Consider the following 18,057-nt stretch of genomic DNA (forward strand, 5'->3'; position numbering starts at 1 on the left):
TATTCTTAGGGACAACTAGCAATGAAAGTTTATTTGATGCATGTAAAGGCTGGTGGACTTTGTAAAGCAAGACCAGTTGGGAGGGTCGATGAGAGTTAAGGATCGTCAGACATGGGATTGGCGCCATGGGGATCTTTTGAGCTGCTGCTTCCACATCAAATAGCATCCTATGACTGGTAACTAAAGTCTAGATCACATAATCCTTACTGCATGATAAAGAATATTGATGAGTTTGGGATATGACAGAAATTGTTGGACCAGGAAGAAAGATTGTCCTTCCTGGCCAGCCAAACTGAAACCTAATATATCCTTGTTCATTGCCAGAGGGGATTTACCAATTCTCTCAGCCTTTTCCAGAATATTTTACTCCATTGATAATCACTACTGGTGCTAAGTTGGTTCTTCTGCAATGTTATGAAGGCTAAAGATTGAATGTTTCATCCATCTATTGAAGATTTGACACTTCTACTTCAAGAAATATTGGTTCTTGCATTGAGAGACCAAAAGAGGCTGTCATCTTAGTCATGCAAATTTAAGAAATGGGAAGACCCAAAAGAGGTTTTCTGGCAGAAGTACTGCTCGTGGTAATGACACCAGGTAGCCATTTTTAAGTATGCTATTTAAAATATATCCACAGTTTACAATGTATTTAAACATTAGCCAATTCACTCAAACTTTTGGATACGGCGTCCTAAAGTTTAAGCCTCAAAGTCCAAACTTCAGGGCATCGTGTTCTAAAATTCAAAAATTGTGTCCAAAAGTTCAAATCTTATGTCTTGAATTTTAAATTAATAGTTCAAAAATTCAGGAAACTTAGTCTTGAATTTTAAATTAATAGTTCAGAAATTCAGGACATTTAGTCCTTCCTAAATTTCAAATTAGCAGCTCAAAAATTTAGTACACTAAGTCCCGAATTTTCAAATTCAGTATACTTAGTCCTGAAGTTTGGATGATTTGGCTAATCTTTAAATATATATAAATTATAAATATATTTTAAACAGCGGACTTAAAAGTGGCTACCGGTGCAGTTAACCGTTACTGCTCTATATGAGAGTTCTATTTTTTTCATCATTGAATGAAATCTTTCTTTCAGTAATAGCAGGCATTGCTGATCTGATGTCTGCAAAGTCCAGTAGAACACTAGAACGTCCTTTTCGCAAACATCTGTGATTATACCTCCATGTGTTTCTTGGGGTGGACTGCATCTAGATAACTAGACCATCATTTTCATCTTTAAATGCTTAAGTTTGTGTGTGTCTTTATGTGTTTTTTTAGTCCTATTCTATACATACAATATGAAATAATAAATCGATTCTCGCATAACTTAGTGTATGTATTATTTAAGATTGCCAATCCATCGCTGCATTATACGAGAAGATTATTTTTCCTAATCCCTCCAGCCAGATATGCAGGCATTGTGTTATCTTGTGTGGAATGTTGTGGTGGAATTTGATTTTCTTAATCCCTCCCACCAAACAACCCCTTAGTTTGTTGATAGTATGAAAAAAGTACTTCAGGTAATAGTTCAGTTCGCGCAACTTTGAGATATGGATTCACTTTGCCCAGCCTCATTCCTATATAATGTGAGACAATTCTCAACGTGCCTGTAGTAAAATCCACCTAGCTGGAGTGCCAAACAATAGAGTAATACTAGCAAACTGATTCGATTTTAGAAGTTTTATATCATGAAATTTAACTCTAATTGAATTGCAAGTTCTATTTTAGTTTAGAACAGGAAAACAATATATTAGGCCCAAAATTTGGTATTGGTTACTAAGTAATATTGGTGTGAAAATAGCACGGGCTAGCCAGTTTTCGGACTGTTAATTGAAAAATAGTCAGCGTTTGCAAAGCCATTGAAAAATAGTCATTATTTTGCTGCAATATGAAAAGTTCCAGCATAATATACTTGAGATTAGTGCACTTGTGTATGAACTTCAGCACACGGAATGTATCAGCATAATATACTGGATATTGGAGCTCTTGTGTATGAACTTCCAGCATATTATGCTGGACCAGTATATTATGCTGGAAGTTCACATGTAAAAAATTCGAACTCTAGTATATTATGCTGGAATATTTTTCAGATTTTGAACGGTGTTCGTTCAGATTTACCTTTACATGAAAAGTTACTAAATTTTGATTACTTTTGAAATTGTGATTATTTTTCAGTTATCACTTATAAATCTGGCTATTTTTTAATTTCACCCTGAGGCTAGGTTTCAATACTTTCAATGTTTTACGGCGTATGTCATTTTTGTTTAGCTTATTATTCCCTTACAAGAAAAAATTACCATAAACGAATTAGAAAACATGAAACTTACTACTCCTAATCATTATGGGAAAGAGTTCTACCTAAGTATGGTAATTTGTAAGTAATACCTAACAATTCTTGGAAATTGTATTAAACCATAGACAGCTTTTTGCGCCTCATATATATTCCTATTCTACTTAGGAATAGCTTTACGCTCAAGTTTCAGGGAAAAAAGAGGTAAAAAAGACTTCGGTGGAAGAATATAGGACACATTTTTTGGTTAACAAAAATCGTGTAACTAAAGAAGTTCGGGGGTCAAATTAAGAATAACAAAAGTTGTGAGTAATATTAAAATTATTCAAAAACAATACCCATTCAAATTATTTCAAATTTTCATTTCCCTCTTCTTTCTCATTCTCTCGTTCTTCTTCCTTACTTTCTTCTTTCTCTTCAATTTTGTTGCTGTTGCGGGTAGTTCAGGTATGTCATCTTCTTGTTCTTCTTCATTTTCTTCTTTCCCTCTTCATCTCATAATTTCATCTTCTTCTTCTTTTTTCATTTTATTTTTTGTTTAAAATATACAAGAGAAAGAGAAAAATATGAAATTTTATAAAATGAGTATTTTGCAAAATACCCTCAAGAAATTTTGAGACATCCCCATAAATGAATATTCTGTTGAAACATCTCTAGGGATGTTCGAAAGATCTCCCCGTGATGTTTGAAACATATCTCGAGATGTTTGAAACATTCCCCAGAATGTTTAAAACATCTCTCGGGTTGTTTGAAACATCCATCGGGATGTTTAAGACATCTACCGGGATGTTTGAAATATCTCTCGGGTTGTTTGAAACATCCATCGGGATGTTTGAAATATCTCTCGGGTTGTTTGAAACATCCATCGGGATGTTTGAAACATCTCCCGGGATATTTGAAACATCCATCGGGAAAAATGAAACATCTTGCGGGATATTTGAAACATCTCTCGTGGATGTTTGAAACATCCATCGGGGTAGAGTAAGAGGGGGACGTTTTTGTAAATAAGAAAACTTTGGAGATTTAAAAATTATGTCATTAACTCTAATCACAAAAGTGTCTCTTCTACCTCATTCTTAACACTTTTGTCTTAAAAATTTATGTAAGTGTTGAAGTGTCGTAAAAATTTAAATCCCCCAAAGTTTCATTCAACCTTTGTTGCTATATATAGTCTTTAGACGTTGTCCGTCACCATTAATACTTGTGCTTTCTCCTCTCTTGTCCCCGTAGTGGCTTCGATTTAATTTCTTCTTCTTCTACTACTACCTTTGGCAAGGCTCCATTTTCTACGCACGAAAAACACTCCAGAATTTCTTTCTTTCTGAATACACTACATCCTAATTCGCAGTCTCTCTCTCTCAAATTCGTAAGTATGATTTTGCTCCGTTCTTTGAGTTCGTTGGTATCCTGCAATTTGTATTGCCACTGTTGCAGGAAGGTTTATTCCGCTTTATCCTGGGAGGATTTAATCCATTACCTTGACAACGTGTGAGGGGGTTAAAATTCCTTAAGGACGCACAAGAAAATTGTGGACTCGGAATATTTCTCATTCTTTATTGTTTTCTAGATTTCTTTATTCTTCTAACAGTTTTGTTTTCTGATTTTTTGTTTTAACACAGTAACGCTCACATGTTTATCATCACTGTGTCAATCTGGGACTCGATTACTAAAGTTTTTGATTCAGAAGCCTGGGAATGGAGGAAAGGAAAAGATATATTGTTCCCTCAAGAAATTTATGTTGACATGTTCACTCCAGCAATTAATGCAAGTGGTTTGGTTTACTTTAAATTAGGAGATGATCAAGTGATGGCTTTAAACTATATATATAATGGAGAAGAAGCTTTTCCAAGATTTTCTCTTCCAAAACCTGCAATGGAATACAAAAATTATGGATATAACCAACTTGTGAAGTATAATATAATGGGAAGTTGGGGTTTACTTGTTTGGCTCCAAAAGGGTTGGAGCTTTGGGTTTTTGAGAATGGAAACCAAAGTTGGGAGTTAAAAAAGGAAGTTGATATTGAAAGTTTAAAGAAAGTGACAAAAAATCCAAGTCTAGTTGGGTTTTATAATGCAGACTTTGCTTTGATGAAGGATTATTATGAAGTTATTTTTTACAAGTTGCAGGATAAGAGTTTAAACAAAGTGAAATTGAATAAATGTCAAAATAATATTCAAGAAATTTTCCCTTTCCGGTCAGATTTGGAGCCACTTGATATAAGGATGCAAGACTCCAACAAAACTGTTCCAGCTACAAAAGATCTCTATCCCTTTTCGATTTCTTTTCTACTTATTTTTTCCATTTTTCATTTTTGGTATTTTGTTTGATTTTCTCATGCATAAGACAGTTTATATGATTTATTAGTGATATGATGAAATGTGTAGTAAAAAACGTAGAAGTTCTGGATGTTTTTTTTTTAATGCTATAGAATTTTTTAGTCCCAATTGTCTGATATTGCGTAAGTCCCTTTTGCTCCTAAACTTACCTTCTTTTTCTATAGTGAACATGCATGTTTAACGCGTAAAAGATTGTTAGTAAATTGTTAGATTACTCTAAATTTAAATTTCTGTACAAAATGATATAGTGGGGGGGGGGGGGGGGGAATTTGTACAAATGGGATCGTTTAGTGTCTTCTCTGAATTTTGACCCGTTAAGTAAAGTCAGAATTTTAAAGCACGTTATCAGAATTCTTAAGCACATGACCCTGAATTTTTAAGAATTTGAAAGACCCTGCAAATTCTGACAGCATGCTTAAAAATTCTAGCAACAAGCTTCAAAATTTTGATGTGGGGATATTATATCATTTTTTTTTTAACGGAGTTTAAATATAAATGGTGATTTTAAAGCGTAATTTTTACCATTAGAAACAGTCGAACATACACGAGCATCGAACTTCCACACATATCTCGACGTGCCTGGAATAAGATCCATCTCGAATCCCAAAACATAGATTAGTTAGTAACTTAATTAGTACTGCATATCTGGTTCGATTTTAACAGTTTTTCAGCATGATATCGAACTTCATATGAATTATAAGTTCTCTTTTCTTTTAGGAGAGAGAGAAGAAAAAGAAAACTGCCACACATATTTATGAATTAAATGCGCACTTAATTTTTATATTAAATCGATGAATGCAAGACATGTGTCGTGTATATATACAAACTTAAACATAATTAAATAATATATATTCTTACTTCAAATTTTAACTGTCGAGATTAAATTGCTTGGTCTGAAAAAATACTTAGAGTTGTCAATATGGGTCGGACCGGGTTAGCTCAATCCAACCCATGTGGGCTTTAGAAATAGACGGGCTGGGCTGTGCTAGCCACCATTTCGATGGGTCTTATAATGGTTGGTCCACCCTAGCCCTATGTGAGATGTGGGTCCCCACGGGCCGGCCCATTATTTTTTAAAATATAATTTTATATTTCTTCTTTAAGTTCTAACCTAAAAAAAGATAAATATTTAAAAGTTAAAAAATATCTTATTGGAAAAATTTCGTAAAACTTAATAACTTTTTATATTTCTAATATATCACAATAAACACTAAAAAGATAAAAGACAAGACTATATTTCATTCATTAAATGTCAAAACTCAAAACAAACTATTCAAGAGAACGTCCATGACGATTATGGGATATCCAACGCATCATCTTTATAAAACGCATTTGAATTTGCTTGTGATAAGGTTGTCGTAACATCTTCACTTTCATCTATATCAACAATTCATATGCAATATTAATTAGTTAAATATTACGAATAATTAAATTTTAAAAAGTAATGATATTCAAATTCACATAAAATAATATTACCAGTTTGAGTTTGGAAAAAGCCGTGCAACCAATTTCAAGTATTAACAAGTGTTTTGGCATTTTCATGATGGATGCAACTTCTGTACTTTGCCAGAACACGCGCACCAATGCTAAATGTTGATTCCGATGCTACAGTGGTCATAGGAATACTAAGTACACCACGCTCAATCACTGAAAGATCGGAATATTTTCTAGAATGGTCTTTTCCTATACATGACAACATCCATCTCTTGAAACTTCTCAAGATCAGGCTTTGGTTCCTCTAAATAAAGATTCAATTTTGACTTTGCATCCCTAAAGACAATATACTTTTTATATTTTATACATTTTAAATAAATATTTTTATTAGGCCCATGGGCCGGCCTAGCCCAGCCAGCCTCAGTCAGTTAAAATAGCACAGTCTAGCCAGTTTTCGGACTGGTCATTCAAAAATAGTCAGTGTTTGCCAAGTCAATAAAAAATAGTCACTATTTTGCTGCAACAGAGACTAGTCCAGCACAATATACCGGAGTTCGGTGCACCTGTGTATGAACTTCCAGTATATTATGCTGGATCGATATACTTTGATGGCTCCAGTATATTATGCTGGACCGGTATATTATACTGGAACTCCAGTATATTATGCTGGAGTATTTTTCCGGATTTTGAATAGTATTTTCGTTCAGATTTATCTTTACATGAAAAGTGGCTAAATTTCGATTACTTTTGAAACTGTGGCTATTTTTGAATGACCACTTGTAAATCTGGCTATTTTTGAATTTCTCCCCCTCAGTCAAGCCTCACGGGTCACATACTTACTCGGGTCAGGCTTAAAACCCTTGTTTTTAAATGGGCTCTAAAAATTCTAGCCCAAAATCACGAGTTAGGCTGGGCTGGCCCAACGAGCAAGCCCATATTGACAATACTCAATGTGGATGAACATTTACCATGTTCGGTATATAACAATCTAGCCTCTCTACCCTTCGGGGTAGGGGTAAGGTCTGCGTACATATTACCCTCCCCAGACCCCATTTGTGAGATTATACTGGGTCGTCGTTGTTGTTGTTGGTATATAACAATCTACTTTACTATTTCTTCTACTCCCTTTTAGTTTTCTTTAGCTAAACAAATTTGATCCGAGAAAGAATTTTTGTTATAGGAAACCTTGTTTGGAAGCAATGATTAGTGACCATAAATGAACTTAACCGGTTATTTCTGCTAACTTTTACGCATTAGGTTACCACTATACAACAATAGATCTTAGTGAGCGTTTGGACATAAGAATTGTAAAATTTCGGAAAAAAATAGGGGGAAAATTTAAGTAAAAATAATATTTGAAAATTAGAGTTATGTTTGGACATGAATATAATTTGGACTGTTTTTGAATTTTTATGAGTGATCTGAAGTGAAAATTTTGAAAAATAGTTTTGTGGAGTTTTTCAATTTTTTTTTGAAAAATTCCGAAATTCATCTTCAAGTGAAAATAAAAAATTTCATGACCAAACGCTTTGGAAAAAAATGAAAAAGTTTTCAGAAAAAAAAAAAGGATCCTTCTTTATGGCCAAACGGGCCCTTAGTCAAAATAGCATGGTTTCATGTATTAATCCATAATTTTAGATGAAACTTCTCTTTGCCATTGAGCTTAGAGTCCACATTTTTTCTCATACGAGTCCAACACAATGGATCTATATCTTGTTCTCCACGAAAGCAACTATTCACTATTAGTTATCCAGAAAAAGGAGTAAACAAAAATATAACAAACTTTGTGGTGGTTTATCTTGAGACTATAGTAGTTTGAAATTATGCACCAACAATTATATTTTAATACTAATCTAATATTTGTTAGGTAAATCGTACGACCAAGTGATATCAAGGCTCAATTATCATATTGGTTTCATATCGCCAATCAAAGATTATGCTCTTTTTTTTGTTGCACCTTTGTAGAAAACTTGTTTGGTCCAAGTCATTATTAATAAAAAATTGGCTCTTTCTCTAAACAAGGAACATGTATAATTGCTACCTTATTCTCCAAGATAATCAAGATTATATCCTTAGTCAAAATTTTAACTTTTCCAACAAGTACATTTGACTAAATTTGAAGCCAAATATTGGGAATGGATATATATAAGTATGACTAACCTCATAGGAGTAGTTATCTCAGAGTTTAAGCATTGCAATTGAATTGAATTATAAAACTTTTTTCATACTGATGGCAAATCTCGTATTCCTTTCTCTATTTATGTTTCCTTTGCTTATATTTAGCTATTTTCTTCTGAAATTTTCCTACTCCATCTTGTTAAAACCAAAGTTACTGGAGAAGCGCTTGAAACAGCAAGGATTCAAAGGCACTCATTACAAGTTGTTACTAGGAGACCTCAAAGATGTTGGTAAGCAAATGGATGAAGCTTGGTCTAAGCCAATTGGCTTAACCCATGATATCGTGCCACGTGTTGATCCATTCACGCATTATATGGTCGAAAAATATGGTAAAGTCAATTTCTGATTATTGTTATCTAGTTGAGTTTGATCTTTCCCTATTATATAAGCTATAAATCAAGAATATTTTTCTTAACTCATACAAAACTCAAGACATTTATTCCCTCCAAGTAGATGCAATCAAAGGCGGAGCCAGAATTTGAAGTTTATGGATTCTAACTTGCAGCCTAATTGCTCCGCCCCTGGATGCAACACAAATTTTATCACTACTCTTTTATTATTTTTATGAGCTAACATGAAAATGGTTGCAGGGAAGATATCTCTGAGTTGGCTTGGAGCATCACCAAGATTGATCATCATGGATCCAACACTGATAAAAGAAGTTCTCTTAAACAAACAAGGCCACTTCCATTTACCACCATTGAATCCTCTTATTCTGATTCTAACTAAAGGATTGACAACTCTACAAGGTGAAAAATGGGCTATGCACAGAAAGATAATAAACCCTGCTTTCCACTTGGAAAAATTGAAGGTTAGTTTCACTGCTAAAAACTTTAAAATCTGAACTCATGAAGTTGAAATCTTTGATCCGCCTCTGATCAAAGGGGGCATCTTATTCATTTTGGTTTCCATTTACAGGGCATGATCCCAACAATTGCAGAAAGCTGTGCATTTATGATAGAGAAGTGGATGAACTCAATTAGCCATGAGGGAACTTCAGAAATAGATATTTGGCCTGCATTTCAAGATCTTACTGGTGATATCATTTCAAGAACAGCATTTGGTAGTGGCTACGAAGATGGAAAGAACATCCTAGAACTTCAAAAAGAACTACAACAACTTGTCATAGAAGCCATGGGAATGTTATACTATATTCCTGGTTTTAGGTAATAGAACATGTTCTCTTAATAACAACAACTACTACTTTCTTAAGAAATTTTCTCAAAGTTCTTGAAAATTATCATACACAGATTTGTTCCAACAAAGAAGAATCGCAGAAGAAAGGAACTGGACAGAAGGATCACTTCAATGCTTAAAAGAATCGTCGACACAAAGGATAACATGATCAGCACTGGACAAACAAGGGGAGATGACTTACTAGGTTTGCTCTTGCAAACTAACAAAGAGAACAATTCACTAAATAATAGCCATATGACAATGGAGGACATAATAGAAGAATGCAAACAATTTTACCTTGCTGGTCATGAAACAACATCAAGCTTATTGACATGGACTCTAATTGTATTGGCTATACACCAGGATTGGCAAGAAAAGGCAAGGCAAGAAGTTTTACATGTATGTAAGGAGAAGAATCCTGATGCCGAAGCAATAAGCCACCTCAAAATTGTGAGTATTCATCTTTACTTTAAAACAAATTCAATAAGCCAAAACAATTAATAAGCCGCTTCAAAATTGTGTCTTTTGCAGGTAACAATGATACTCAATGAAGTTCTCAGGCTATATCCACCAGTGATTGCTCTATATAAACGCGCTTACAAGGAGTGTAGAATAGGAGATCTCTCAATTCCAGAAGGGATGGATCTGACACTACCTATAATGCTAATTAACCGCAATACTGAGCTATGGGGTGAAGATGCAGAAGAATTTAAACCAGAGAGGTTCGCGGAAGGAATTTCAAACGCTTGCAAAGATCAAACACAGATGGCATTCATGCCATTTGGATGGGGGCCAAGAACCTGTATCGGCCAAAATTTCTCTATGATAGAGGCAAAAGTTGCAATTTCCATGATACTAAAACAATTCTCCTTCAAGCTCTCACCAACCTATGCTCATGCTCCTTATACTGTTATGACTCTTCAACCCCAACATGGAGCTCAGATCATGTTTCACCGGCTTAATTAGGATACATCCAGTTATTATGTGTTGAAGTTTCTCATAAAATAAGAAAAAATCATGTCTGATATTTTCCCTTCCGTGTAGACGAGCTTATGAATTGAGTGTGTCAAAATAAAGGTAGTCCTTGATATCAAATAAAAAGAGTGGTTAAGCAATGATAGCATACAAGATAATTTGTCCCCTTCGTTATTACTTATTTTTTTATGTCAAAGACCAGAAGCTGGAAACATCGGTTTTTTCATTCTTTTCTTATGAGGTCCCCAGTGTGTAATCTAAGTCTTTTAACTAGTCCAATGGAAATCTACTCTATTACAGCAAAAGTCAAAAATAGGGTACTCGCTTTGCAACTTGCTTGCCTAAAATGATATAAAGAAGAGTTCGTCCTTCTTCAAAGAGATAAAGTCACATGATACGAAGGCAATGGAACAGTAAAAAGAGAAGGTTGCTAAAGAAAAGACAATGAAACAGTAAAATGAAAGAAGAAAACTAGGGCAAAACAAAAGAGAATGTTCTTTGATTGATTTTCAGATAAGAGCAGAAATTACAATATATAGAATAAGAGAGGAAAGATTTCCTAGCTGGCAATCGAGTGTACTTTGTCATTTCCTAACCACATGACCTGAACCTCTCGTATAAAAGACAAACAAAATTATAGGGCTAATGTGTAATTACTGGAAACTATAACTTAAAATATAAGTGGACTAAACTGAATACCTTCCAAACTTATTCTCAGCCTTCATACCAACTAACTTAACATCCTCGTATCACTTAACAAGCATAAGGTACCACTGTCTGAAGCTATACGTATCATATCCCCCTTATCAAAATCTTCCTTGAGAAATTCTAATTCTTAGAGATTGATAATCCTCCAAAGTGGCCTGGTCTAGAGATGTTTGCTCCCATTGAACGAGTACCTGAGCACCTGCTTTGTTTCCTTTTTGCACTATGCGTTTGTCCAAAATTTGCGGAGGTTTTGGGCAGTAAGGGCTAGAGATATCAATGACTGGAGGGTGTGAGATCTTTTCAAGTATTTTATGGCAAGGTTTTAATTGGGATACATGAAATGTAGGGTGCAGAAGAAGTTGAGAAGGTAATGATAGTTTGTAGGCTACATTTACAATTTTTGGTAAGATCTGATATGGCCCATAGTACTTGGCTGAGAGTTAAAGTGAGAGCCTAACATACTGATTTGTTTGTAAGATTGGATCTTGAGGTACACCCATTCTCCTTCCTTGAATTGCTTATCATACCAATGTTTATTAGCTTGTGTAGTTATCTTTTGTTGGGCCCTCTGTAGGTGGTATTTCAGCAGTTGATACTTGAACTCCCTTGTCAGCAAACTAGTGAGTTCAATATCCAAGGTCTAACTTTGCATAATATGACTTAACCAATCGGTCTTGATAGTGGATAAGGTTAAGGCAGCTAGTTCTGTTACACCTCCTTTTTACCTACACCCCCGGAAGGGAGTATATAAGGGAGTTTTTTCCAACTTAAAGTGACAATCGAAACGGGATTATTTTTATTAAAAATTCAGAGTCGCCACTTGGGAGATTTATGGTGTCCCAAGTCACCGGTTTAAAATTCCGAATCGAGGAAAAATTGACTCTGTATTACAGTCCGCGAATACAAAAATACGGGTAAGGAATTATGTTAACCCGGGAGAAGGCGTTAGGCATTCCCGAATTCCGTGGTTCTAGCACAGTCGCTCAACTGTTATTATTCGGCTTAATTATCTGATTTAAACAATTATGAACCTATGTGCAAATTTTAGTTTTAACCGCTTTTATTCATTCTTAAAGAAAATTGCAATGTTATTAAAACACGTTTTGAACCACGTCACATAAATGCACCCGTGGTTTTTGATGTATTTTAACATCGTTGAGATTTGGATTTGGGTCACATAAATGCGCACCCGAGTTTAAGAAGGTAATATTATTAAATGACGCGCCTAAAGCAACTACGCGTTTGCATTGTGCGAGGGCCATGGAATTTGCTAAATGGCACGCCTCGAATTCTAAGGATTTTAAAAGGAATAATTGAGCGAGGGCCACGCAATTTGAGCTTTTGTTTGGCATGGCACCCCTCAATTTATTTTAACCAAATGGTTTCTAAACTAACTTATGAGGGTCATAGCCTATTGGTGTTATCTAACGTGACACACCCCGTCTAAATGAACAAAATGCCCCTTTTACATATAACACCATTAATTATTGATGGTTATTTACACAGACCCATTGGGCTCCGGGATTAGGGCAGGCCCAGGCGAAAAATGTGTGAGGGGTGGGCAGTTCAGGCGGTCAAACTCTTTGCATTGGCTGGACCAGCATTGAGCCCATATTTCAGAATAATAAGGTGTACATACATTACTTAAACACCAATTAATGGCAAGCTCAAGACAACATAAAAATTGAATTAACAACCTTCCTTTTAAAAAAAACCTTTATCGAAATCTTAGTGCTATTGAACTAATCAGGATCTTTTGAGAACATGGGCAAATACTGAAAACCTGAGGATCTAGTATCGAACCCACAAGAGAGCCATATTTCATGGCTATAGGCTGATTTTCATGGGCTTCAGGTTAAGCCCACTAGCCTCAAAACTTTGCATTTTAGCGTACATTTGAAGATAAGACAAGTAACATTTTTATGATATTAACCCCCTAGCCTTTTAGACTATACGACAAGCCTTTATGATGAAAAGAAATAAGAACATGCTTGCATTTTCAGTACAAGAATAGAACCTCATGATCAATAACTTTCAAACTACATAGACTTGAAACATCAGAAGCGTCATTACTCATTACTGAAACTAAAATGCTAGACAAAGCTCCCATAGAACCTTATTAGCCAATCATCCTATTAACAGTGTCATCAAAGCATACCCAGCTTCTATTTCATCTTCCATTAGAACACTTAATGAAATTTTAAAACATGCTCATATGCCTGAAGATTTGAAGAATACCCAGGATTACCATACCACCACGAGTACCACATTTTACCTAAAAGAAAACCTTAAAACGGTATTAGCTACTTCATGTTAATCTTACAACGATGCAACCATCCAAGTCATGGGAAATGATTCAAAACAAACTAAAGTTAACAAATACAAATTAGAGTCCTAATTACAAGTCTTAAAATAAGTCTCAGATGTTCATGGTATAGCATTATTTTAAACATACTAAAATAGAAGGCATGGATTAACAAGTCAAATGAAAAAGAAAAAACAGAGGAAGACATTTAGTCAGTATGGAGATCTTCATTTCTTCAAAAAATATGAACCCTTCTTATAAGTCTAGAATCAAGAATATGTACCTGAAAGTTAAGAAGGAAACAAGGAGAATAAGAAGTGAATAACAGCAGAAGTAGAGTAAGCCCAGAATTAGCAAGGAAGAAATACCAAACAGCATTCGAACCAATTGTAAAACCCCCAGACTTAAATTAGAACAGGACTCCAAACACAAACTCAGCTCAAAACCAGCTTTCAAATACCAAATTAAACCATCTTCAACCCCATGTGAATCAGAGAAATTCAAAACCTCCTAAATTACAGAAAGAAATTCAATAGAGTAGTGTTTTTTTATGAAATTCCTCGCCGTTTTTTTATTTTTTCAGAATTTTATCTCCTAATCCCTTGGGTCTGCCTTGAAAGGCAAGGAAGTAGGGTAGCTTACAGAAAATCAGATTTTGCAATTAGACCCTTTTTACATTTTCATTTTTGCTCAGGAAATCTTAGTCTAAAAATCAGATTTTCAAATTAGCCCCACCCCAGCTTCCTAGAAGCTTCCCTATTCAGTTACTACAGATTCCCTTATCCAATTTTCCCAACTTACCCCTATAACCCCTGAAAATAACCTCTGAAACCAAAACGAGTTATGGGTCATCTTTGACCCAACGGTCCAGACCCAAAATGAGTCGGAATTGACCCAAACCCAACCCCCAGGATCAAAGAACCACTCGGCCCAAATTAGAAATTATCTAATTAACCAAATAACGCATGCCGAAATGTTTCAACCATTAAGAACTTAGCCTGAATGATTTACTTAACAAAATTAACCAAACTAACAGATTTATAATAATCTAGTTACAAACTGACTATACTAATTAAGAAAATGCTCACAATTACTAATGCATGACCCCATACCTTTGGAGCAAAATAAAAAGAAAGAATCAAGAAGAAGAGAGGAAGCAGAAAAATAGAAAATCGAAGAAAGATAATAAAAGAAAAAAGGAAATACCTAAAAGCCTCGGACAATAAAAGGTTGTAACAAATCTTCAAATCCTTAGATTTTCTGGCTAAATCTGATGTTAATCGTGTGCTCTTACAAAAAGCACACGAATAAAATCAGATTAGACCCGAGATATCAACAAAATTTTGACTTGGGATTTTTATGCTCATCTTCGATCTAATATTCGAGAAACTCCAGAAAGATTCGAAAGGAACTGACCCGGGATTTGGGAAGAGGGGGTTGTGGGGCTCATGGGTTGTTAATTTGGGAGGGATTGGAGGTGTCGCCGCCGGGTTCACGGCGGTGGAAATTGGGCAGCGTCTCTAGGGTTCTATAGAGACGATGAGGTTCTAAGAGATGAGAGGGGGGTTCTAAGGGGGGGGATGGTCCATTTCGGACAGTTAAATAGCCTGGGGGAGTTTGGTTCCCAACCGTTGGATCAATGGGGATCAACGGCTGGGATCCGGGGAGGGGAAATGACATCGTTTGGTCTCTGAACGGGGCGGACCGGGTTAGGGAACGGGTTTTGGGACATGCCAAACGGGTTTCAGAGGGGAATGTTTGGGCCTAGGATTCACAGCCCAAACCAGCCTTTATTTCCTTTTTATTTGTTTTCTTTTCTTCTTTTTTTCATTTTCTTTTAGTTTCTTTTAAATTAAAATTAAAAATAATCCTAAATTAATCACTAATAAAATTATTCTATTACATTAATTAACTCTAAATAACAATTATCACAAATAGTTAAAAACCAAATTCAAGGAAAAACTACCAAAATTCGAAAAATTAAAATTAAAAGTGCAAAATAAACTATATTTTTTGATTTTTTCCATTTTTATAAAAAAACTAAATTACTAATTAATTTAATAATGCAAAATTAGATCCTAGATGCAAATGCAGCGTATTTTTGTATTTTTATTAATTAATCAAAAATAAAAATGCACAAACAAATGCAAACAATTATCAGAAAATGCCACAAAATCCTCAAAATTGCAAATAATGAAAAGAAGTTATTTTGTTTTGAATTTATGGGAGTAATTCATATAGGGCAAAAATCACGTGCTCACAGTTGCCCCTCTTTGCCCGAAAACACGAAGAGTTTTCGTGCAAAGATAAAGTGAGAGGATATGAGAGATTTTTGCCCGTTTGAATACTCTGTGGGAAGCATTTTTGAAAGATTTGACCGCACCCTGCTTCCGAGATTGCCTACATATCCTTGGCTATAAAGAAATCAGGTTAGTGTAGTTCGAGATATTTGGTAGCTGGGACTACCATGAAGCTGTAATTTCGTTGTTGCTGCTGCTGCTGCTGCTACTGCTTATTGCATCCCCTTATTACACCATGATAAAATAAAAAGAAGCTAAACTAGACTATGATCTATGCATTACAAAATCCTATCTATATCTTCACACTTGCTTTTGTGGTTCTTGTTGCCTTGCTGACTTGATGAAACCTCTTTGTTGCCGCCTTAAGTTATAATCTGAGATGTTTTCCGCTTCTCCATGTGGATGCCTGACCGTCACCAACACTTTGAGATGTTTTTCCTTTCTCCGAATGGACACTTGACTGTTGAACTTGAATGTATTCCCTACTCTCCAGGCGGGCTCCTGACTTCTAACTTGAAATGTATTCCCTGCTCTCTAGGCGGGCTCCTGACTTCTAAACTTGAAACGTATTCTCTGCTCTCCAGGCGGGCTCCTGATTACTAAACTTGAATGTATTCACTGCTTTCCAGGCGGGCTCCCGACTTCAACAAAATAGACAAGACAAAGGAAATTTTTCTGCCCCAGTTTGGCCATCTGGACGCGTATGTAAGTGTAAAACGAACCACATTACCAAATATCAATAAGAACTTGAGAGCTAAAACTTGAGTTATACTCCCTTGTTCTCCATGTGGGCTCCTGATTGCTGACTTGAAATGTATTCTCTGCTCTCCAGGCGGGCTCCTGACTTCTAACTTGAAATGTATTCCCTGCTTTCCAGGCGGGCTCCTGACTTCTAACTTGAAATGTATTCCCTGCTTTCCAGACGGGCTCCTGACTTCTAACTTGAAATGTATTCCCTGCTCTCCAGGCGGGCTCCTGATTGCTAACTTGAAATGTATTCCCTACTCTCCAGGCGGGTACCTGATTTCAACAAAAAATAGACAAAACAAAGAAAATCTTCCTGCCCTAGTTTGGTAATTGGGCACATATGTGAGTGTTAAACTGAATCATATTACCAAATATTACCAAGAATTTGAAAGCTAGGTCCCATTATTCAGGGGGGTCCTAACAACTCTTAACTAAATGATAATTTTAAATCTAAGTTATATCTTCTACGAGTGTAACTTCTGCTAAATCTTGCTATCTAAGAGGATCTTTAAACTACTCTCATTATCCAGGAGGGTCCTGAAAATCAAAGGTCAAGTTTTATCTTAAGGGCGACAACTTTCATGGCTGCATTTTACAGTAGAGTTTACGCTAAATGTTGTTATCTAATCGAAATCTTAAAGCTAAGTCTCATTATTCATGAGGGTCCTGGAAACTCCTACTTGAATCCTATCTCGAACATGCAAATTTCTATGCTAACTTATATTCCTTTGGGATACATTTATGTTAGATTATGCTATTTCTAAACTAGGTCCCATTTTCCATGAGGGTCCTGAAAATCAAAAATCAAACCTGTTTGGTGACTGCCTTTCTCCACGGAGAGTTTCCCCGAAACAACCGAAATTTACAGCCCCTGTTTTAATCAAAGAAAAATTTTGTCAGTTTAAAATGTGGTGGTTAGTTGATGGCATTCTTTGCTGAAGGTCTCTTCGCTGCCTTGTTTTGTTTTGACTGGCTTCCCCGAACCGGCCCTGAACCGCCTGACTTTCCGACTGACTTTCAAAACTCTATGACTCCGGATGACCCGAGTGTTCTATACCTGAACCATTGTTTCACACCTCTGACCCCTTTAACTGAAACTCTGCATCTCCCATGAAATTACTAAATTATTTTGCCAACGGAGCTTTCGCTGGCACTTTATCCCACATTGCATCATGCTATCTTTTGGTGTGCTCCGGCCGCACTGTGCTTTGTAATCTTGAAGCTGGTAGTGAGCTTTGAAATTCCTTCTTATTTGCTTAAACAGAACTGACATTGGGAACATCTTAGAGAAATAAACCCAAAAGAAATAAAATGCAATGACCTTCAGAGTTAAGGATAAGGAAATCCAAAACTAGAAGACTATCTGAAGAGAAAAAAGAAAAGAGACTTATCTGGGTGGAACAACTGGAGCCAATGATCATGACATGCAATTTGGATTAATCAGCCCAATCTGTCCAACCAAACAACTTTTCGTTGTCATACTTTGTTGCTCCGAAATTTCCATAACCTAATTTCTTCACCCAAATCCTGACCTTGTTCATCCTGCGGTGCATTGAAAGGTTTTCAACAGCAAACCTCTCTCATTCGTTCATCTCTCAACTCACTTTCGCC

The 18,057-nt window shown here is 35.7% G+C and overlaps 1 protein-coding gene across 1 annotated transcript; it reads left to right on the forward strand.

Moving 5' to 3' along the window:
• Positions 1–8,230: 8,230 nt before the first annotated feature.
• Positions 8,231–10,526, forward strand: LOC104246393 (cytochrome P450 72A397-like). The gene is made up of 5 exons (XM_009802204.2): positions 8,231–8,564; positions 8,826–9,046; positions 9,154–9,401; positions 9,486–9,861; positions 9,943–10,526. The coding sequence occupies exons 1-5, from the start codon at positions 8,288–8,290 to the stop codon at positions 10,375–10,377; spliced, it is 1,557 nt and encodes a 518-aa protein (XP_009800506.1). The 5' UTR covers positions 8,231–8,287; the 3' UTR covers positions 10,378–10,526.
• Positions 10,527–18,057: the final 7,531 nt, after the last annotated feature.

This window comes from Nicotiana sylvestris, chromosome 7 (assembly GCF_000393655.2).
Source record: "Nicotiana sylvestris chromosome 7, ASM39365v2, whole genome shotgun sequence".
In the NCBI taxonomy this organism is placed as follows: Eukaryota; Viridiplantae; Streptophyta; class Magnoliopsida; order Solanales; family Solanaceae; genus Nicotiana; species Nicotiana sylvestris.

What these genes read in the sequence shown, in the direction of transcription:
- LOC104246393 (XM_009802204.2), top strand. Translation starts at nt 8,288, where the DNA reads ATGGCAAATCTCGTATTCCTTTCTCTATTTATGTTTCCTTTGCTTATA. An exon ending in TACTATATTCCTGGTTTTAG is followed by an intron (nt 9,402 to 9,485) that starts GTAATAGAACAT and finishes TATCATACACAG; the next exon opens with ATTTGTTCCAACAAAGAAGA. An exon ending in CAATAAGCCACCTCAAAATT is followed by an intron (nt 9,862 to 9,942) that starts GTGAGTATTCAT and finishes TGTCTTTTGCAG; the next exon opens with GTAACAATGATACTCAATGA.